The sequence below is a fragment of the Coregonus lavaretus genome (genome assembly GCF_964263955.1).
Source record: "Coregonus lavaretus genome assembly, contig: HAP1_SCAFFOLD_2200, whole genome shotgun sequence".
Classification (NCBI taxonomy): domain Eukaryota; kingdom Metazoa; phylum Chordata; class Actinopteri; order Salmoniformes; family Salmonidae; genus Coregonus; species Coregonus lavaretus.
Genome location: NW_028166549.1, coordinates 62501 through 86404, shown reverse-complemented (window position 1 = coordinate 86404; position 23904 = coordinate 62501). Strand labels below are relative to the sequence as shown.

The 23904-nt window shown below is 45.4% G+C and overlaps 1 protein-coding gene across 1 annotated transcript in view; it reads left to right on the top strand.

Moving 5' to 3' along the window:
• Positions 1 to 19: 19 nt before the first annotated feature.
• The window catches only part of LOC311114561 (glutamate receptor-interacting protein 2-like), a gene marked incomplete at its 5' end in the record, with an annotated part of 42447 nt that continues 18562 nt past the window's right edge, over positions 20 to 23904 (top strand). Inside the window, 4 exons of the mRNA XM_084189801.1 lie at positions 20 to 141; positions 2268 to 2407; positions 20106 to 20294; positions 21364 to 21520. Of these exons, the coding sequence (XP_084045927.1) occupies positions 20 to 141; positions 2268 to 2407; positions 20106 to 20294; positions 21364 to 21520 (608 nt within the window). The remainder of the gene's footprint in view (positions 142 to 2267; positions 2408 to 20105; positions 20295 to 21363; positions 21521 to 23904) is intronic.

Below are 23904 nucleotides of genomic sequence, written 5' to 3'. Positions count from 1 at the left end.
CAGGAGACGTCTGGGTTCGATCATCTACACGGTGGAGCTGAAGAGATACGGAGGCCCGCTGGGCATCACCATCTCAGGCACAGAGGAGCCCTTTGACCCCATCGTTATATCTGGCCTCACCAAGAGGGGCCTGGCTGAGAGGTGAGACAGCCTTGGGGCATCGGGGGGGGGGGGGGCAGGACAGGGTACAGGGGCAGGGGGGACAGAGGAGACGGGGGGGGGGGACAGGGGACAGAAGACAAAGGGACATGGGACAGCATATCATCTCCAGCCTCACCAAGCGGGCCTGTCTGAGAGACCCAGCGGACCCTGGGATCTTGCTTCCCTTGCCCCACAAAGGCACCTGACTGTGGGGCTAGAGTCAACCTGTCCGCCCCTGCCGACCTTGGTGTTCTCGAGACCTTCTTCTCAACTGCATTTTCAGAAAGGGGTCGAGTAGGAAGGCCTTTAGGAATCAAGGAAATACTATTTGTGAAAGAGACCCAGGGTCGGCAAGGGCCAACTCTAGCCCCACGGTCAGCCCTCTCTACCCTATGGAGTCCTCCCTCCTTCTCTCTCCCACCACATCCCCTCTCTCCCTCTCACTCTCTCTCTCTCCCCCCTCTGTCCCCCCTCTCTCCCACGCAGCCTGAGAGCCAGAGTTCACAACCTCTCCTCTTTTAATAGATTGACATGGATTTAACTTTAACGGCCAACCTTGTACAGCAGACAACATGATGAGGCTTCTGGTCTCCCACCGACCACAGTGTGTGTGTGTGTGTGCGTGCGTACAACACATGACCTATGTACTCCTCTAGCTTGTGAACTAAAGAAAGCCTTTCAGTCTCCATGAGAAACAATCTGATTCTCTTCTACACTTCTTCTAGCATTCTGTTCTCATACAGACTATCAGTCACAGACCTGGGTTCAAACTATGATTTGAAATCTATTAGCGTTTGCCTGGAGTGCCAGATGTTTGTTTTTTCTTCAGTTTTGTCACTATTCTATTGGTTCCATTGCAACAGACAATCTCAAATAAGCCCTTATAAAGTATTTGAAATTATTTCAAATATTATTTGAACCCAGGTCAACACCAATCCATACCGCTAGCCTATGTACTTTTAATCAACATGCATTTAAGTCTATTTATACTATATTTAAGCCCTGTGTCCTGTTTTCTGTGTAGACCTGGGTTCAAATAGTATTTTGAAATTTTTCATACTTTAGCTGCACTTGATTGAGCTTTTATGGTGCAATGTAACCGATGGAATAGTCCCAAAAGTGCAAACACCATCTGTCCTGAATCAAACACTCTAAGTATTTGACAGAAAACAAATACTTATTTAACTCAGATCTGTTTTCCGAGGGCTATGTTTGTAGCATTCAACAGAGTAGAGGCTCTATCGTATTGCTTCGTCAGTGATCACAATAAGACAGACAGACAGACAGACAGACAGACAGACAGACAGACAGACAGACAGAGACAGACAGACAGACAGACAGACAGACAGACAGACAGACAGACAGACAGACAGACAGACAGACAGACAGACAGACAGACAGACAGACAGACAGACAGACAGACAGACACAGACAGACAGACAGACAGATAGAGAGACAAAAAAAGGCTTATCATTGCTTGACCTCGGTCATGGTCGCTGTTCCTGCAGCTTGTGACTCATTGGCATACGCTCATATCCTGACTCAGACGTTTGTGTATATCTAACCAGATAAGGGAATCTGTTTTCATTCCTACCAAAGTGGGACTTTTGGGTCAACCTAACGGGCAGACCTATTCTGCATTTTTACTGCTGTTTATAAAACAACTAATGTTTTTAAACTGGTTCTCTTTTAGTAAAGGGATTGTACGAGATCATTAGATATGTTGGATGGGTTAAACAGGTGTCATGACAAATCATCACGATCCATCTTATAGGCACTATTATATTGCATTACTGCCATCTGGTATCAAATAAATCCTCTCTCATTTAGCATCTCCATTAAGTAGGGCCTGGAGTTTTTTGTCACAAAGTATTTCCTGACTAGAGATTTTCCTGGTCAGGTCACGTGATCATGAAAAACTCCTGGCTGGCCACACTTAAGCTATTTGTCAACATTCCAGGACCCATAATCATATATACTGATCTAGAATCAGGTCCCCCTGTCTATATAATCTTATTCATTATGATCTAAAAGACAAAACTGATCCTGGATCAGCTCTCCTACTCTGAGACCCTGACACATACGGCACCAGAGATCCTACATTTAACCTGTCATCTTCCCTGTAGGACCGGAGCCATCCATGTGGGAGATCGTATCCTGGCCATCAACAGTGTCAGTCTGAAGGGAAAGCCGCTCAGCGAGGCCATTCACCTACTACAGGTGGCCGGGGAGACAGTCACACTCAAGATCAAGAAACAGGTCGACAGTACGTGTTCAGAAAACCAATCAATCAAGTGTATTATTAATAAAGCCGTTTTTTATATCAGCAGCTGTCACAAAGTGCTTTTACATTAACCCAACCTAGACCCCAAAGAGCAAGCAGGAAGACTCTAGTCTTCATCGTTGCTGATGTAACGGATATTACTGTAGAGGTGGAAGGTAAGGTAAGGTAATGGCGGAAGGTCGCCTAGTGTTTAGAGGGTTGGGCCAGTAACCGAAAGGTCGCTGGTTTAAATAAGGTGAGCAAGGCACTTACCTCTAATTGGCTCCAGGGGGCGCTGTACTATTATGGCTGACACTGTAAAACAACACATTTCACTGCACCTATGTGGGGTTATGTGACAATAAAACATTTTTTTTTTTTTTGTATTATTATTATTTTTGATTTGCCAATATGTTTCGGCCTTCCTCAGGTGTCAGCCTGCACCTAATCAAAAGGCGACTATCTCCCAGAAGCTTGGCTGGGGCATAAAACCTGTGAAGTCAGACAATAAAAGGTGTTATTGATCCGCTCTCAAAAAGATGTTGCGTAAAAGCTTACTTCATTTGTTAACATGTTTTATTATTTTCACTGCATCAGGGAATAGCGTACACAGACGTTTCGGCTTTGCAGCCTTCTTCAGTGCGTAGGTACACATCGTCTTCATTCAGAACAGCATTCGTAGGGAACACAGGTGAGCAACCGATGAGCAGCAGGTGCTTCTAATCAGGGTTGCCACTCATCTGCCAATCAGGGATGTGTCTTCTCTGGTCTACCTGGATACAAGTTACAATCACAAAGAAATACAGAATTATAGGGTATGGGAGCGGGCACGAAGGGTAGTTGAGGGCATCAGGCGTGAACCATTCATGAATCAATTGCCTTAGGTGTCTGCTCACTTGGATAAATTATCTCAATTCATGAGATAGCTTACCACAAAGGACATCAGACTCAGCAGTTTATAAATATGTGGGTTTAACTCATAAACGAAACGCTGTTTTGAATTAAAAAGATGTGTAGCTACACACTGAAGAAGGCTGCAAAGCCGAAACGTCTGTGTACGCTATCCCTGATGCAGTGAAAATAACCATTTTAAAGTCAGCTTAATGCGAAATCTTTTTGTGCGCGGACCAAATGTTTCCCTTTCTCATGGACATCAAGGGAGCCGCTAGCGAAATACCAGTACCCACCATCTTAGAAGTACTGTATTCTTTACCTTGCCAGGACTGTACGGTCTTACATTTGCATAGTAGGAGACCTACACCCTCAGGGGGTAAACAGTTTGAGGACAGACATCTGAGACGTAACAAGCCAGTTGTAGTTTGACATTTAAACAAACTGACAAAGACATAAATCCAGGCAGGGTTGGTGAATTTGATATAGCTGGCTAGCTGAGTGATGCTGTAGCTGGCTAGCTGAGTGATGCTGTAGCTGGCTGGCTAGCTGAGTGAAGCTGTAGCCGGCTAGCTGTGTGTTGCTATAGCCGGCTAGCTGAGCGTTGCTATAGCTGGCTACCTGAGAGTTGCTATAGCTGGCTAGCTGAGCGACGATATAGCTGGCTAGCTGAGTGTTGCTATAGCTGGCTAACTGAGTGTTGCTATTGCTGGCTAGCTGAGTGCTGCTATAGCTGGCTAGCTGAGTGGTGCTGTAGCTGGCTAGCTGAGTGTTGCTATTGCTGGCTAGCTGAGTGCTGCTATAGCTGGCTAGCTGAGTGTTGCTATTGCTGGCTAGCTGAGTGTTGCTATAGCTGGCTAGCTGAGTGCTGCTGGCACCCACTGAGGCTGTGCAGCTCTGGCTTCTTCAGAACAATGAGGCCTCTGCCTCCTCTGTCCAGGCTTCAATACAGTCCGACAGATACATACTGTTAGCTGTCTTAGAGAATCCCCAAACAGCTCATCTTTCTAATTCATGTGCTATGAGGTCTATGTGGTTCTGAGGTTTTCCTCCCCATAAAACCAGACAATAATCATAATGGACAATGAAGAAGAAAAAAAACGGAACTTCCTTTGTTTTTTGAGGCTTGGTCACTTTGATAATTTCTCGGATGACCTGCACTGTGTTTACATAAAGTTATCCGCTCTGAAATTAGTATGATGTATGATCACATTAAAATGTTTCCATGGACAAAGAGTTAAGGCTGTAACGCTGTCATCTGGTGTAAATCAGATGTAGTTTATGACATGCTGATTATTTGTCATTACATTATAAGGAACCACAGTCACAGATGGAATGTTTTTTTATAGAAATAAACTGTGTGGCTGAGTAGGGTACAGTGGTTGTTGTTGTGGTTGTGCAATGTTTGTGCAATGGTGTTGTTGTGACATTGGCCCCTGACAAATAAACAAATAGACAACAGCATACATTTTCCAGGCGCAGCTAGGTCAAATACATGTCTCAGATACTTTCCAATACATGAGCTGCACTGGATTTAGTACAGTGAAACCAATGGAATAATCTGAAACGTGCCAAAAAACACGCCAAGCTAAATCTAATTCAAGAGCACCTCGAGTACTCTCACATATTTCAGATTCATAATGTACTGTGTATTTGAAAGTATTTGACATAGGACCAAGGTCTGGTATTTTCCTCCCACCCTTGGACAGACATGTGAGAACGTTGTTTAAGCTTTTAGATGTATCAATCGGCACCCTATTCCCTGTATAGTGCCTTACTGTTGACCAGAGCTAGGGCTACAATGGGAGGGTACATTACTGGACACTTCTAAGTTTACCAGTAAACTACCAGAAATTTTGTTACTTTCAGGTTTTTATTTTATAAGATAACATCTATTGGCCTTTTTGGGTACTTCAGATTATTAAAAAAGGTGTCTATAATTATCTCTGGCCCTCTGTGTGGCCTTATCACATGTAAAATATATAAAATAAGAAGATTAATGAATGACAAAGCTGTAAAACATTATCTTAAATATAAAACACCATGGGTGTTTAATATGAGGGTTTCAGCATGAAAAAGCTTCTATATATTTATTTTACAATTATTTATTTTACTAAGTCAATATCAAATCTAATCTAATTGTATTTGTCACATGTTTCTCAAACAACAGGTGTAGACTAACAGTGAAATGCTTACTTACGGGCCCCTTCCCAACAACGCAGAGAGAAACATAGAAAAATTATAGAAACAAATAATAACACAAGGAATAAATACACAATGAGTGACGATAACTTGGTTATAAACACGGGGTACCAGTACCGAGTCGATATTTGCAGGGGCATGAGGTAGTTGAGGTAGATTTGTACGTATACAGTAGGTAAAGTGACTAGGCAATAGGATAGATAATACGCGGGATCAGCGGCGAATGTGACGAGTCAAAAGAGTTAGTGCAAAAGGGGGGTTTAATGCAGATAGTCTGAGTAGCTATTTAATTTACATTTTAGCAGTCTTATTGCTTGGGGGTAGAAGCTGTTCAGGGTTCTGTTGGTTGCAGACTTTGATGCATCGGTACAGCTTGCCGTGCGGGAGCAGAGAGAACAGTCTATGGCTTGGGTGGCTGGAGTCTTAGAAAATATTCTTCTGACACCGCCTGGTATAGAGGTCCTGGATGGCAGGAAGCTCGGCCCCAGTGTTGTACTGGGCCGTACACTCTACCCTCTGTAGTGCCTTGCGGTCAGATGCCAAGCAGTTGCCATACCAAGCTGTGATGCGGCCATTCAAGATGCTCTCAATGGTGCAGCTGTAGAACTTTATGAGGATCTGAGGGCCCATGCCAAATCTTTCCAGCCTCTTGCGGGGGGGGGGATGTGTGGTCCATGTTGGTGTGTGTGGTCCATATTAATTCCTTAGTTATGTGGACACCAAGGAACTTGAAGCTCTCGACCCGCTCCACTTCAGCCCCGCCGATGTGGATGGGGGTGTGCTCGGCCCTCCATTTCCTGTAGTCCACGATCTGCTCCTTTGTCTTGCTGATGTTGAGGAAGAGGTTGTTGTCCTGGCACCACACTGCCAGGTCACTGACCTCCCTATAGGCCAGGGTTCTTCAATTCCGGTCCTGGAGGGCCGAAACACTTCTGTTTTTTATTTCTACCTGGTAGTTAATTGCACGCACCTGGTGTCCCAGGTCTGAATTAGCCCCTGATTAGAAGGAGAGGATGAAAAACAGAGGTGTTTCGGCCCTCCAGGACCGGAATTGAAGAACCCTGCTATAGGCTGTCTCATCGTCGTCTGTGATCAGGCCTACCACATTCGTGTCGTCAGCAAACTTAATGATGGCGTTGGAGTCGTGCTTGGCCACTCAGTCCTGGGTGAACAGGGATTAGAGGAGGGGACTAAGCACGCACCCCTGAGGGGCCCCGAACGTGGCGGATGTGTTGTTGCTACTCTCATCACCTGGGGGCGGCCCGTCAGGATGTCCAGGATCCAATTAACAGAGGGAGGTGTTCAGTCCCAGGATACTGAGCTTAGTGATGAGCTTGGATGGCACTATGGTGTTGAACGCTGAGCTCTAGTCAATGAATAGCATTTTCACGTAGGTGTTCCTCTTGTCCAGGTGGGAGAGGGCAGTGTGGAGTGCAATAGAGATTGCCTCCTCTGTGTCTGGGATGATGGTGTTGATGTGAGCCATGACCAGCCTTTCAAAGCATTTCATGGCTACATATGTGAGTACTACGGTGCGATAGTCATTTAGATTGCTTACCTTGGCGTTCTTGGCACATTGGCTATGGTGGTCTGCTTGAAACATACTGACTGGGTAAGGGAGAGGTTCAAGTTCGAGTTTATTATACAAAACATCATTACATAACAGTACGAAATGAGATGCTCTTTACATGATGAGGACCACTCTGAAATATATACAGTATATATTAAATACATGTACATAAAAACACAGTAGTCATCTAAAAAGTGATTTCACTGGGCACATTACAGTTAAGAATTTAAGAAATGACCACAGGTACACTACAGAGTCAGCCTGTACGCTGTAGGCAGAAAGTTCAATTGGTGTCTTTTTGTGCTTCTGATTGGCTGTGGTTTGGTTTTGTGGTCAGAGCCTAGAGAAATGGGTGGGTCCCCTCCTTCAGTAGCCGAGTGAACTCACGTCTTGTGGCCTCGTCTCTTCTTGCCTCCAGGCTGGGGAATGTGTCATAGGGTATTCAGATAAAACGGTAGCATCTTCTCTGAAGGCTTTCCATGTCTTTCATCAGGAGCTTTGGGAGACCTGCCCAAACAGGTGAAGCATATTCCAGGATAGGTGAGCATATTCCAGGACAGGTGAAGCATATTCCAGGACAGGTGAAGCATATTCCAGGACAAGTGAAGCATATTCCAGGACAGGTGAAGCATATTCCAGGACAGGTGGGCATATTCCAGGACAGGTGAGCATATTCCAGGACAGGTGAAGCACATTCCAGGACAGGTGAAGCATATTCCAGGACAGGTGAAGCATATTTCAAGACAGGTGAAGTATATTCCAGGACAGGTAAATGTCATAAATTATATGTGTGGGTCAGAACATCTGAAGACCAGCGCTCAGGTAGTAGCTTCTTGGTTGGGCCCTCTTCAGCATGTATCTGACCTGGGCATCCCATGAGAGGTCATAGGAGAGCTGCACCCAGAGGAGCTTAAAGGTGTCCACACGTTCCACTGCCTTGCCGTCAATCTGTTTTGAGGCTTCCTGAGGCTAATAACCATGTCTTTGGTTTTTCAGTGCATTGGCTGTGAGGCAGTATGTCTGACCCCATGCTGTGACTGTTTTCCCCGGCAGCTTGCATCCATCTGGCCTGGTAGACTGCCCATTAGATGTTCAGAAAGGGTCTTATCGTCTGCATACCTGATGGGTTCAACACCAGATGGCATCAGGTTTGTCTTGTGAGTTCATGCAGAGAACAAACAGGAGTGGGGATAGGACTCTGCCTTGGGGGACCCCAGCCTGTACTGACTGCCTCACTTAACTTTTTGCTGTCATTCCCTGAAGATGCAGTAGCTGTGGATTGAGAGCCAGATGTGCTTCGAAGTTCCTAGTCTGCTTAGAGAGTGTAGAAGTTTTCCATGGTAGATATGTGTATGTGACCAATAAAATTGGATTTGATTTTGACACTATCTACTAGATAGTGTCAAAATCAAATCCAATTTTATTGGTCACATACACATATTTAGCAGATGATATTGCGGATGTAGCGAAATGCTAGTGTCAAAGGCCCGTGTGAAGGACGCTGCTGGAACATATGCAGAGTTTACCTTTTCGCTTTTTACGAAGTTCCTAGTCTGCTTAGAGAGTGTAGAAGTTTTCCATCTGCTAAATATGTGTATGTGACCAATAAAATTGGATTTGATTTTGACACTATCTACTAGATAGTGTCAAAATCAAATCCAATTTTATTGGTCACATACACATATTTAGCAGATGATATTGCGGATGTAGCGAAATGCTAGTGTCAAAGGCCCGTGTGAAGGACGCTGCTGGAACATATGCAGAGTTTACCTTTTCGCTTTTTACGAAGTTCCTAGTCTGCTTAGAGAGTGTAGAAGTTTTCCATCTGCTAAATATGTGTATGTGACCAATAAAATTGGATTTGATTTTGACACTATCTACTAGATAGTGTCAAAATCAAATCCAATTTTATTGGTCACATACACATATTTAGCAGATGATATTGCGGATGTAGCGAAATGCTAGTGTCAAAGGCCCGTGTGAAGGACGCTGCTGGAACATATGCAGAGTTTACCTTTTCGCTTTTTACTTTAATTGCTCTTTGATCTGGCTTTGGAATTTAGCGATTTTACCTGCGTCTTGGTTTTGTCTTCGCCCAACGTTTTTCGTTTAGCTTTTTCGCTCCGGACGCTTCATCTGCTCCACCACACACCTGAACGCCTCCTCTCCTACTCAGCCTCCCGACAAAAGCTTCTCCCAAGCAGTGTGACACCTACTCCCGTTGCCTGCTGCACTGCTTCTTGGATCCCACCCGGCGATCTGCTCCCCGTCTGCCCTGGCCTGTCTCCCCCTGTCTCCCCCCGTCTCCCCCCGTATCCCCCCGTCTCCCCCTGTCTCCCCCGTCTCCCCCCGTCTTCCCCCGTCTCCCCCCGTCTCCCCCTGTCTCCCCCTGTTCTGGTACAGGTACCCCCGCCACGCTCCCCCCCCTCTCTCCCGAGCATTCGCTCGCCTCTAGCACACACTCACACACTCACACACATACACACGCCGCAGACTTTGGACTGATCTGAATTTTTATGTAGGCTAATTAACTTGTGAATCGTATTATGTGAGCTTTACTCAGAAACGCTTAAATTAACTAGCATAGGCCTACTATTTATTTATTTATTTTCTTTTATTAAATTTTTATAGCCTACTGGACTCATAGAGAGCTATTCTCTCACGTTATTTTGTTGGGGCGACTGACTCTTTGAACTTTAAACAAGACGTTTTACTTTTTGCTCCATAACTCCTGTGTGCTCTGTTGATTATGTACTTGCTTATTTACCCGACCGTGGGACAGACAATGTTTGTTCCCTCGCTCGCTCGCGACTCTGACTCTCTATTGGTTACACGGCCTCTTGGCCTCCCATCCTATTCTAACCCCCTCTCGCCGGCTTTGTATTCTTGTTACCTGATGAAATTGCTGTACAATATGATCTTGTTGCCATCTGATGCACATTCAAATGTCATACAAAATCAACACTGCAAAGCTCTCCCTCTCCTCTGCCGTGCCCTGATTGTATTACTGCTGATGATATCTGGAAATGTGCATGTACACCCTGGCCCGTCTACTGTTGCTATAGTATAGTGCATCTACTACAAAACCATGGTGCTTGCCTACGGAGCTGTGAGGGGAATGGCACCTCCTTACCTTCAGGCTCTGATCAGACCCTACACCCAAACGAGGGCACTACGTTCATCCACCTCTGGCCTGCACCAATTTGTAAGTCGCTCTGGATAAGAGCGTCTGCTAAATTACATAAATGGAAAATGTAATATTACAGCCTGGCCCGTCTACTGTTGCTATAGTACAGCCTGGCCTGTCTACTGTTGCTATAGTACAGCCTGGCCCGTCTACTGTTGCTATAGTACAGCCTGGCCTGTCTACTGTTGCTATAGTACAGCCTGGCCCGTCTACTGTTGCTATAGTACAGCCTGGCCTGTCTACTGTTGCTATAGTACAGCCTGGCCCGTCTACTGTTGCTATAGTACAGCCTGGCCTGTCTACTGTTGCTATAGTACAGCCTGGCTGTCTACTGTTGCTATAGTACAGCCTGGCCTGTCTACTGTTGCTATAGTACAGCCTGGCCCGTCTACTGTTGCTATAGTACAGCCTGGCCTGTCTACTGTTGCTATAGTACAGCCTGGCCCGTCTACTGTTGCTATAGTACAGCCTGGCCCGTCTACTGTTGCTATAGTACAGCCTGGCCTGTCTACTGTTGCTATAGTACAGCCTGGCCCGTCTACTGTTGCTATAGTACAGCCTGGCCCGTCTACTGTTGCTATAGTACAGCCTGGCCTGTCTACTGTTGCTATAGTACAGCCTGGCCCGTCTACTGTTGCTATAGTACAGCCTGGCCCGTCTACTGTTGCTATAGTACAGCCTGGCCCGTCTACTGTTGCTATAGTACAGCCTGGCCCGTCTACTGTTGCTATAGTACAGCCTGGCCCTTCTACTGTTGCTATAGTACAGCCTGGCCTGTCTACTGTTGCTATAGTACAGCCTGGCCCGTCTACTGTTGCTATAGTACAGCCTGGCCCGCCTACTGTTGCTATAGTACAGCCTGGCCCGTCTACTGTTGCTATAGTACAGCCTGGCCCGTCTACTGTTGCTATAGTACAGCCTGGCCTGTCTACTGTTGCTATAGTACAGCCTGGCCCGTCTACTGTTGCTATAGTACAGCCTGGCCTGTCTACTGTTGCTATAGTACAGCCTGGCCCGTCTACTGTTGCTATAGTACAGCCTGGCCTGTCTACTGTTGCTATAGTACAGCCTGGCCTGTCTACTGTTGCTATAGTACAGCCTGGCCCGTCTACTGTTGCTATAGTACAGCCTGGCCTGTCTACTGTTGCTATAGTACAGCCTGGCCTGTCTACTGTTGCTATAGTACAGCCTGGCCCATCTACTGTTGCTATAGTACAGCCTGGCCTGTCTACTGTTGCTATAGTACAGCCTGGCCCGTCTACTGTTGCTATAGTACAGCCTGGCCCGTCTACTGTTGCTATAGTACAGCCTGGCCTGTCTACTGTTGCTATAGTACAGCCTGGCCTGTCTACTGTTGCTATAGTACAGCCTGGCCTGTCTACTGTTGCTATAGTACAGCCTGGCCCGTCTACTGTTGCTATAGTACAGCCTGGCCCGTCTACTGTTGCTATAGTACAGCCTGGCCTGTCTACTGTTGCTATAGTACAGCCTGGCCTGTCTACTGTTGCTATAGTACAGCCTGGCCTGTCTACTGTTGCTATAGTACAGCCTGGCCTGTCTACTGTTGCTATAGTACAGCCTGGCCTGTCTACTGTTGCTATAGTACAGCTTGGCCTGTCTACTGTTGCTATAGTACAGCCTGGCCCGTCTACTGTTGCTATAGTACAGCCTGGCCTGTCTACTGTTGCTATAGTACAGCCTGGCCCGTCTACTGTTGCTATAGTACAGCCTGGCCTGTCTACTGTTGCTATATTACAGCCTGGCCTGTCTACTGTTGCTATAGTACAGCTTGGCCTGTCTACTGTTGCTATAGTACAGCCTGGCCTGTCTACTGTTGCTATAGTACAGCCTGGCCTGTCTACTGTTGCTATAGTACAGCCTGCCCGTCTACTGTTGCTATAGTACAGCCTGCCCCGTCTACTGTTGCTATATTACAGCCTGGCCTGTCTACTGTTGCTATAGTACAGCCTGGCCCGTCTACTGTTGCTATAGTACAGCCTGGCCTGTCTACTGTTGCTATAGTACAGCCTGGCCCGTCTACTGTTGCTATAGTACAGCCTGGCCTGTCTACTGTTGCTATAGTACAGCCTGGCCTGTCTACTGTTGCTATAGTACAGCCTGGCCTGTCTACTGTTGCTATAGTACAGCCTGGCCTGTCTACTGTTGCTATAGTACAGCCTGGCCCATCTACTGTTGCTATAGTACAGCCTGGCCCGTCTACTGTTGCTATAGTACAGCCTGGCCCGTCTACTGTTGCTATAGTACAGCCTGGCCTGTCTACTGTTGCTATAGTACAGCCTGGCCTGTCTACTGTTGCTATAGTACAGCCTGGCCCGTCTACTGTTGCTATAGTACAGCCTGGCCCGTCTACTGTTGCTATAGTACAGCCTGGCCCGTCTACTGTTGCTATAGTACAGCCTGGCCTGTCTACTGTTGCTATAGTACAGCCTGGCCCGTCTACTGTTGCTATAGTACAGCCTGGCCTGTCTACTGTTGCTATAGTACAGCCTGGCCCGTCTACTGTTGCTATAGTACAGCCTGGCCCGTCTACTGTTGCTATAGTACAGCCTGGCCTGTCTACTGTTGCTATAGTACAGCCTGGCCTGTCTACTGTTGCTATAGTACAGCCTGCCTGTCTACTGTTGCTATAGTACAGCCTGGCCCGTCTACTGTTGCTATAGTACAGCCTGGCCCGTCTACTGTTGCTATAGTACAGCCTGGCCTGTCTACTGTTGCTATAGTACAGCCTGGCCCGTCTACTGTTGCTATAGTACAGCCTGCCTGTCTACTGTTGCTATAGTACAGCCTGGCCCGTCTACTGTAGTACAAATAATCCTGATAGGTATCAGTCTGTTGTTTTCTTTAATGACCTTAGTGATCACTGTTTTACAGCCTGTGTTCGTAATGGCTGCTCAGTTAAATGACCTGTCCTGATTTATCATAGACTCTTGCTGAAAAACTTTAATGAGCAAGCCTTCCTTCATGACCTGGCCTCTGTAAATTGGTATACAATCAGCTTGATCCCCTCTGTCGAATATGCTTTTTTGATATTTTTAGTGGTATTGTTAACATGCACGGACCCATAAAGAAAATTATAAATTTAAAAACAGGTTCAGCCCCTGGTTCGATCGTGATCTGGCAGAGTTACTCCACCTCAAGAACACCATTTGACGAAATGCTCATCACACCAATACTCAGGCTGACTGGCTGTCGTTCAGGCAAATGAGAAATAAGTGTACTCAGGCTATCCGGAAGGCCAAAGTTAGTTACTTTAAGGAGCAGTTCTCTCTCTGTGGGTCTAACCTAAAGAAGTTCTGGAAAACGGTGAAAGACCTGGAGAATAAACCCTCCTCCTCACAGCTGCCCATGTCCCTTAATGTTGATGATGTGGTTGTTACTGACAAAGAGCACATGGCTGAGCTCTTTAATCACCACTTCATTAAGTCAAGATTCCTATTTGACTCAGCCACGCCCCCTTGCCCGTCAAACACTTCCTTATCTCCCAGCCCTTCTAATGCGGCTAGCTCCTCCCTCTTTTTCCACTGTTAACGACACTTGTGGCTGCTTCGCGTGATGTATTGTTGTCTCTACCTTTTTGACCTTCGTGCTGTTGTCTGTGCCTAACATTGTTTGTACCATGTTTGTGCTCCTGCTATGTTGTGTTGCTACCATGCTGTTTTGCTACCATGCTGTGTTGCTACCATGTTGTGCTGTCATGTTGTGTTGCTGCCATGTTGTGTTGTTGTCTTAGGTCTCTCTTGTCGTGATGTGTGTTTTGTACCACATTTTTATTTTAATCCCAGCCCCCCTCCCCACAGGAGGCCTTTTGCCTCTTGGTAGGCCGTCATTGTAAATAATAATTTGTTCTTAATTGACTTGCATAGTTAAATAAAGGTTAAAAATGAAGGTCGCGTGGACATCAAATTTGGAGTGATGTCCAGCAGCGTTCTGCAGCAAGGCTGTCACAGTGGATCTGCTCTTCATGAAACCATGCTGCGAACCATGAATTGCAGACTCTGTTTTCTTGTAGTAGTAGGTTCTTCAGAATTCCTTCATAGACCTTTCAAATACAGCTCAGAAGGGAGATCTGACGATAGTCCTGAGGGAACTAATCTGACTATAGTCCTGAAGGAACTGATCTGACTATAGTGCTGAAGGAACTGATCTGACGATAGTCCTGAGGGAACTAATCTGACTATAGTGCTGAAGGAACTGATCTGAAGATAGTCCTGAGGGAACTGATCTGACGATAGTCCCGAGGGAACTGATCTGACGATAGTCCCGAGGGAACTGATCTGACGATAGTCCTGAGGGAACTAATCTGACTATAGTGCTGAAGGAACTGATCTGAAGATAGTCCTGAGGGAACTGATCTGACGATAGTCCCGAGGGAACTGATCTGACGATAGTCCCGAGGGAACTGATCTGACGATAGTCCCGAGGGAACTAATCTGACTATAGTGCTGAAGGAACTGATCTGAAGATAGTCCTGAGGGAACTAATCTGACGATAGTCCTGTGGGAACTGATCTGACGATAGTCCCGAGGGAACTAATCTGACGATAGTCCCGAGGGAAATGTTTGTGTGCCTTTCTTGGGTACTGCACAGACTAGTGAGTCTATCCACTGGGTGGGAAAAATTTCAATTGTGTCAAAACAGGGGCAAGCTCCTTACTGTATGTGTTGAGAATCCAGGCAGGGATGACGTCTTTGCCAGCCTGCTTTCCTCCCGTTCACGTTGAAAATAAGCATCTTGCCCTGTCCAATACTGTAGGCTTCAGCAATGATATTTGCTAAGATGCTGTCTTCAACCACCGAGCTTGGGATGTTGCATGCGGCGTCCTTCCACACAGAAGACAAGTGAAGACTCAGGGTTTCACACTCCTCTTGTGTCTTTGTGTCATCTCCCTCACTCTGGTCTTCTGCAGCTCCCGTCAGCTTTTTAACGGACTTAAACGAGTTTCCGCTGTCCTTGGTCCTGAGATGAAAGACTTCATCCTCGTAGTATCTTCTTCTTAGCATGTTGTATGAGATATGCCACTTTAGAGCACAGTATCTTGTTCTCACTGGTGTCCTCTGATTGGAAAGCTCTCTGCCAATCGACAATGAGCTCCTTTATCTGAGGAGTCATCCATAGCTTATCAGATGTTGTGATGTTGCTCCTTCTGATGGACAATGCCTGGTTGAGGATAGGAGAGAGAACTTCATAGAAGATGCCAACTTTAGCTTGCACCAGAGGAGCTTCGTACACTGCACTGACATCTGCTGTGTTGAGTTGGAGGCCTAAGAGCCTCTTAGATTCAGGGGTGCAGCGTCGTCTGAACACTGATCTTGATAGTGTGTTTGGCCATAGGCCAGCTGACCAGAGGAGGGTTTGATGGTCAGAAATACCAATTGAGCGCAGATGGGCTGGCTTAGAGTACAGCCATGTGATGTTAGTGATGATGGAGTCAAGCTGATTGGAGCCTCTAGCTGGTTTTGACACCACTTGTTTTAGTCCAAACTGAGCACACAATGGACCATGTTTCAGGGTATTGGTATCACCAAGAATCACAATACCTGGATCTGTGTTGAATAGTACTCAAACAGGACCTGGGAGTCAGATCGGGCCTCTTTAGAAAACAAAATGGGGGGAGGGGGGGGGCGGTTATAGAGGACACAGAATGCAGTTAATGTCACGTGGTAGGAGAGATGGTCTCAGCCAAGTCCACAAACTCAAAGCTGTCGTCCTCAAAGTCCAGTAAACGCTTGTGATGGATGCTGTGCGTTATGTACATCATATAGTATAGTATATATGATATAGTATAGTATATAGTATATTATATAGTATACAGTATAGTATATAGTATATAGTATATAGTATAGTGTATAGCATAGTATATATCATATAGTATAGCATATATTATATAGTATGGTATATAGTATATTATATAGTATATAGTATAGTATATAGTATGTATATAGTATACAGTATAGTATATAGTATGGTATAGTATATAGTATATAGTATATAGTATATAGTATAGTATATAGTATATCGTATAGTATATAGTATATAGTATGGTATATAGTATAGAGTATAGTATATAGTATATAATATAGTATATCGTATAGTATATTGTATAATATATCGTATAGTATATAGTATAGTATACTATAGTGTATATCATATAGTATATCGTATAGTATATTGTATAGTATATAGTATATAGTATAAGATATCATATAGTATATAGTATAGTATATAGTATGGTATATAGTATACAGTGGCTTGCGAAATTATTCACCCCCTTTGGCATTTTTCCTATTTTGTTGACTTACAACCTGGAATTTAAATTAATTTTTTGTGGGGTTTGTATCATTTGATTTACACAACATGCCTACCACTTTGAAGATGCAAAATATTTTTTATTGTGAAACAAACAACAAATAAGACAAAGAAACGGAAAACTTGAGCGTGCATAACTATTAATCCCCCCCCCCCCCCCCCCCCCACAAAGTCAATACTTTGTAGAGCCACCTTTTACAGCAATTACAACTGCAAGTCTCTTGGGGTATGTCTCTATAAGCTTGGCACATCTAGCCACTGGGATTTTTGCCCATTCTTCAAGGAAAAACTGCTCCAACTCCTTCAAGTTGGATGGGTTCCGCTGGTGTACAGCAATCTTTAAGTCATACCACATATTCTCAATTGGATTGAGGTCTGGGCTTTGACTAGGCCATTCCAATACATTTAAATGTTTCTCCTTAAACCACTCTAGTGTTGCTTTAGCAGTATGCTTAGGGTCATTGTCCTGCTGGAAGGTTAACCTCCGTCCCAGTCTCAAATCTCTGGAAGCCTGAAACAGGCTTCTCTCAAGAATTTCCCTGTATTTAGCACCATCCATCATTCCTTCAATTCTGACCAGTTTCCCAGACCCTGAAGATGAAAAACATCCCCACAGCATGATGCTGCCACCACCATGCTTCACTGTGGGGATGGTGTTCTCGGGGTGATGAGAGGTGTTGAGTTTGCGCCAGACATAGCTTTTTCCTTGATGGCCAAAAAGCTCAATTTTAGTCTCATCTGACCAGAGTACCTTCTTCCATATGTTTGGGGAGTCTCCCACATGGCTTTTGGCAAACACCAAACGTGTTTGCTTATTTTTTTCTTTAAGCAATGGCTTTTTTCTGGCCACTCTTCCGTAAAGCCCAGCTCTGTGGAGTGTACGGTTTAAAGTGGTCCTATGGACTCCAATCTCCGCTGTGGAAGCTTTGCAGCTCCTTCAGGGTTATCTTTGGTCTCTTTGTTGCCTCTCTGATTAATGCCTTCCTTGCCTGGTCCGCGAGTTTTGGTGGGCAGCCCTCTCTTGGCAGGTTTGTTGTGGTGCCATATTCTTTCCATTTTTTAATAATGGATTTAATGGTGCTCCGTGGGATGTTCAGAGTTTGGGATATTTTTTTATAACCCAACTCTGATCTGTACTTCTCCACAACTTTGTCCCTGACCTGTTTGGAGAGCTCCTTGGTCTTCATTGTGCCGCTTGGTTGGTGGTGCCCCTTGCTTAATGGTGTTGCAGACTCCGGGGCCTTTCAGAACAGGTGTATATATACTGAGATCATGTAACAGATCATGTGACACTTAGATTGCACACAGGTGGACTTTATTTAACTAATTATGTGACTTCTGAAGGTAATTGGTTGCACCAGATCTTATTTAGGGGCTTCATAGCAAAGGGGGTGAATACATATGCACGCACCACTTTTCCGTTATTTATTTTTTAGATTTTTTTTTCATTTCACTTCACCAATTTGGACTATTTTGTGTATGTCCATTACATGAAATCCAAATAAAAATCAATTTAAATTACAGGTTGTAATGCAACAAAATAGGAAAAACACCAAGGGGGATGAATACTTTTGCAAGGCACTGTACATGGCTACACCCCCACCACACGAGGTTACTCTGTCCTTTCTATGCAGACTAGAGCCTTGAAGACTGACTATTGTCTAGGACATCTTCCTTTAACCAAGACTCGGTCGCAGCTACAATGGCAGTCTCGTTAGCCTGAGTCACAGTGTAAAGCTCATCTACCTTGTTTCTTAGGGATCTCGTGTTACACAAGAGAAAGTTGGGAAGCACAGTCTTTGCAGTTTTTGATGGGGCTTTTGTGTGCTCCACACCAGACAGTGCAGGGTAGCCTATATTCTACAAGTCAACAGGGCCTTGAGGTTTGTGCTGCTTTACAGGCTCACGAGTAAGGACAGGTATTTAAGCACTGTTTTCTTCCCTCCTCTACAAGCCCTTGGCTGTCCCAAAAGGCCAGACTGTGCTAGAGTCCATTTAAGATTCTGAAAAGAGCTGCTGTCAGTTTTTGCATTGCTCAAACTCAAAATAACCTTTTTAGTGAGCATATTGAAATCTATGATACTTGGTAATGCTAACACACAAAGGAAATGCTGGTATTCACAGAATTACAAACTATTATAAAACAGGTAATGCAAAAACACTTATACAATGGTCTAAAATTGTATAAAAAGAGTGGCCTCCGACTCAAACAGTTAAAAAGCAAGGTGCCAAACAAAGGCGCTGAGTTACATTTGTCAAAAGAGTCAGTGTTAGTCTTAACCACAGGAGGTTAGTGGACCATTATTAGTGGCACCTTAATTGGGGAGAACGGGCTCGTGATAATGACTGGAGCGGAGTCAGTGGAATATGCGCCGTTTCGGCCATTATTATGAGCCGTTCTCCCCTCATCAGCCTCCACTGGACTGGAGGGCAACAAGATGGCTCCCATTCCCACCTGCTGTTGGGACGAACAATTAGAAGTCTACACAACAAAAATATTCAGAAATGATAACAGCAATCTATGGCCAAAGCGATGACAGAAGACATTGGTTTAAGCAAATGTGTGGATGGCTGGTAAAAACTATGATTTAGAATGGATTAAGTATTTGCAGGAGAGTTGACTTCTGACCTGTGTTGACCTTTGGCCTGCAGTGGTTGAAAATGTCAGTGATGACACTTGCCAGCTGGTCAGCGCATGCTCTGAGTACGCATCCTGGTAACCCGTCTGGCTCCACAGCCTTGTGAATGTTAACCTGTTTGAAGGTCTTACTCACATTGGCTACGGAGAGCGAGATTACACAGTCATCCGGAACAGCTGGTGCCCTCATGCATGGTTCAGTGTTGCTTGCCTCAAAGTGAGCATAGAAGACATTTAGCTAATCTGGTAGGCTCACGTCACTGGGCTGCTCGCGACTGGGTTTGCCTTTGTAGTCCGTGATAGTTTGCAAGCCCTGCCACATCCGACGAGCGTAGTAGGATTCGATCTTAGTCCTGTATTGACACTTTGCCTGTTTGATGGCTCATCGGAGGTCGTAGCAGGATATCTTATAAGCATCGGGATTAGTGTCCAGCTCCTTGAAAGCGGCAGCTCTAGCCTTTAGCTCAGTGCAGATGATAACATGTAATTCATGGCTTCTGGTTGGGTTATGGATGTACGGTCACTGTAGGGACAACGACATCGATGCACTTATTAATGAAGCCGGTGACTGATGTGGTAAACTCCTCAATGTTATCGGATGAATCCCGGAACATATTCCAGTCTGTTGAGCGCGTTACTGGTACTTCCTGTTTGAGTTTTTGCTTGTAAGCAGGAATCAGGAGAATAGCGTTATGGTCAGATTTGCCAAAGGGAGGGTGAGGGAGAGCCTTTTTAAAAGTTATTCAAGTATAAATTACCAAAGTTACCATAGATTACCTGTTAATTACCAAAATTACAGAAGATTCCGGTAACTTTGGGAAATTACGGGTATTGACAAGACCCAAAGACCGTTCTCGAAATAGATTTTTCCCTCTTCCTCCCTCAGTAGCAGACGAGAAGAAGAAGGATGGAGAGATGGAGAATGATTTGAGTGACACAGAGGACATATCAGACATGACGGACTCTCAGAAGACCAACAAGCTGTCAGAGATCTACTCCACCACCATCCCCAGTGTGGACTCTGCCATGGAGTCCTGGGACGGATCCGGCATCGACGCCGGCTACGGCAGCCAAGGTAAAGACTAGTGGTAGACATAGTGAAACCAGTGGTAGGCCTATACAGGATGTCTGTGGTGAGACCAGTGGTAGGCCTATACAGGATGTCTGTGGTGAGACCAGTGGTAGGTCTATACAGGATGTCTGTGGTGAGACCAGTGGTAGGTCTATACAGGATGTCTGTGGTGAGACCAGTGGTAGGCCTATACAGGATGTCTGTGGGGAGACCAGTGGTAGGCATATACAGGATGTCTGTGGTGTGACCAGTGGTAGGCCTATACAGGATGTCTGTGGTGAGACCAGTGGTAGGCCTATACATGATGTCTGTGGTGAGACCAGTGGTAGGCCTATACAGGATGTCTGTGGTGAGACCAGTGGTAGGCCTATACAGGATGTCTGTGGGGAGACCAGTGGTAGGCCTATACAGGATGTCTGTGGTGAGACCAGTGGTAGGCCTATACAGGATGTCTGTGGTGAGACCAGTGGTAGGTCTATACAGGATGTCTGTGGTGAGACCAGTGGTAGGCCTATACAGGATGTCTGTGGTGAGACCAGTGGTAGGTCTATACAGGATGTCTGTGGTGAGACCAGTGGTAGGCCTATACAGGATGTCTGTGGTGAGACCAGTGGTAGGCCTATACAGGATGTCTGTGGTGAGACCAGTGGTAGGCCTATACAGGATGTCTGTGGTGAGACCAGTGGTAGGTCTATACAGGATGTCTGTGGTGAGACCAGTGATAGGTCTATACAGGATGTCTGTGGTGAGACCAGTGGTAGGCCTGTACAGGATGTCTGTGGTGAGACCAGTGGTAGGTCTATATAGGATGTCTGTGGTGAGACCAGTGGTAGGTCTATACAGGATGTCTGTGGTGAGACCAGGGCCGGACAACCTCAGCCATGATGCTATAGTTCATGTATCCTTATACAGGTTGATAAATAGCAAGATAATTGTTTTATTATACCCTATCCACCTTTTTCTCATGGTCCTTCCATTTGTTGTCGAATTTGTGTAGAGCATGTTGTCTCTCTCTCTTTCTATGTTGTGTCTATCTAACCCTCTATGGCCCATCTCCGTCCCACCTCTGCAGGAACCTACATCCACCAGGCAGCAGGCATCGCCCTGCACCCCCATGAGTGGAGGAGTGCCAAGCAGAGGAACAGTCCCCCTCCTGCAGCCCGCCGTAGTAAGAACTACCACTTTAGTGACGGGGGCTTCAGTGAAGACGACTGGGACAAACCTTCAGGGTAAGACTCACTGTGGAGACCCCTCCCCTCACACCTCACACCTCACCCCTCCTTGTAAACTGTACTCAATATGGACACTGTAAAGTGTGTAGGTGATTGTGTACATCTCATATAAGCATCCAGAGTAAGACTCACTGTGGACTGGAGACCTCATGGTAGTACCAGGTTTTTGCAGGTTGCAACTAGGGTTGCAAAATTCTGGTACGTTTCCCCAAAATTCCCATGTTTTCCAGAAATCCTGGTTGGAAGATTTCTGGAATCAGGAAGGAATAAGTAGAAAATCCAGAATCCTCCAACCAGGATTTCTAGAAAACCTGGGAATTCTAGGAAAACAATGGAAGAACCCATGACAGTGTCCGGTGTTTGCAGGTTGAAACAATGGAAGAACCCATGACAGTATCCGGTGTTTGCAGGTTGAAACAATGGGAAACCCATGACAGTATCCGGTGTTTGCAGGTTGAAACAATGGGGAACCCATGACAGTATCCGGTGTTTGCAGGTTGAAACAATGGGGAACCCATGATAGTATCCGGTGTTTGCAGGTTGAAACAATGGGGAACCCATGACAGTATCCGGTGTTTGCAGGTTGAAACAATGGGAAACACATGACAGTATCCGGTGTTTGCAGGTTGAAACAATGGAAGGCCCTTGACAGTATCCAGTATTTGCAGGTTGCAGAAATGAACTATTCTTCAATCATTTATAGACAGGGTTTTTCTAGCACAGCCTTTAACCCCCGATGAAGGCAGCTTGCCGTCGAAACTTTAGTATATACGAAATGTATGCTTATTGCTTCTGAGCCATGGGAGTGTGCAACTTTTCTTCTCTATAGGTCCACAGAGCAATGGGTTCACACAGCAACAAAAAGGCATCTGTTTCTTGCCTCTACACTCCAAAACAGTTATTTGGCAATCCCCATAGGATAACGATTTTTTGGTTCCAGGTAGAACCCTTTTTGGTTCCTCTGTGGAAAGGGTTCTACATGGAACCCGAAAAGGGTTCTTCAAAGGGTTATCCTATGGAGACAGCCGAAGAATCCTTTAAGGTTTTAGATAGCACCTTTTTTTCTAAGAGTGTATCTGTGTGCCATCACTAAACATCTGAGTGATTAATGAACTGTCCCTGCCACCTAGGGTTATCTAACTGTCCCCTATGGTGCCTCTGATTCAGTGTCACGTTACATAGAATGTCACAATTCACACATTCAGGGTAAGACTCACTGTGAGACTCTCACTTAGAGATATCACTGAGACCCACAGACTCATGTCTGAAGACCCCATGACAATACCAGGCATTTGCAGGTTGCGGAAATGAACTACTCACAGTCATGAACTCAGAACTCCTGAGACTAGGTGCTTCGTGTTGGTCCACAAAGTCCTGTGCAACCCTCATGACATCAAACCCACCTAAGGTTGGATTCACAGATAGATCTGCTAAAAACAGTAATGTCATTGTTTCTAGATCGCTAAAGCTCGGGGGTGTGGTCTGCCTGAGATTGCAAATCCTCAGAGCTGCTTGTGATGTCATCATCACTAAGTCACCAGTGGAGCGGGTAATTTATGAGCGTCAGCCTCCTCTTAGCGCCTCCTCTAAGCCCCATATCTACTCTAGCATACTACTTAGAATGTGTTGCAATGTGTTGGCATGCATTCTCATGTTTAGGGTTACAAAATTCCAGGAACTTTCAATACATTCTCTGGTTGTCCCGAAATCCAAGTTGGAGGATTCTTGGAATCAGGAGGGAATAAGAAGGAAATCAAGGGTCCTCCAACCAGGATTTCTGGAAATTTTGCAACCCTATGTATGTTAGTACGGATATTGGAACATAGACAAAATTCAGAAGAGACTCCGTAGATCCACCAGATTCTAGGTTGGGTAGGAGATGTCCCCACCTAGCCATATCCAGCACCTGCAACTGACTAACGCTGCACTCTTAAACTGCTCTTCAACTGTCACATGATGTCTTTGATGGAGTTTACACAACATGGAGAAACTTACCAGGTTATAAGTTGATGTTGCCACCTATAGACTGTAGATTTACCAGAGCATAGGTTAATGTTCCCACCACAGGCGGCCAGTGGCACCTTAATTGGGGAGGACAGGCTCATAGTGATGACTGGAACGGGAATAAATGGAATGGTATCCAACATATCAACCAACTGGTTTCCTGGAATGGTATCCAACATATCAACCAACTGGTTTCCTGGAATGGTATCCAACATATCAACCAACTGGTTTCCTGGAATGGTATCCAACATATCAACCAACTGGTTTCCATGTGATGCCATTCCATTCACTCCATTCCAGCCATTATTATGAGCCGTCCTCCCCTCAGCAGCCTCCTGTGTTTCCCACCTATACTTCCCCATCCTGCTTCTCCAGTA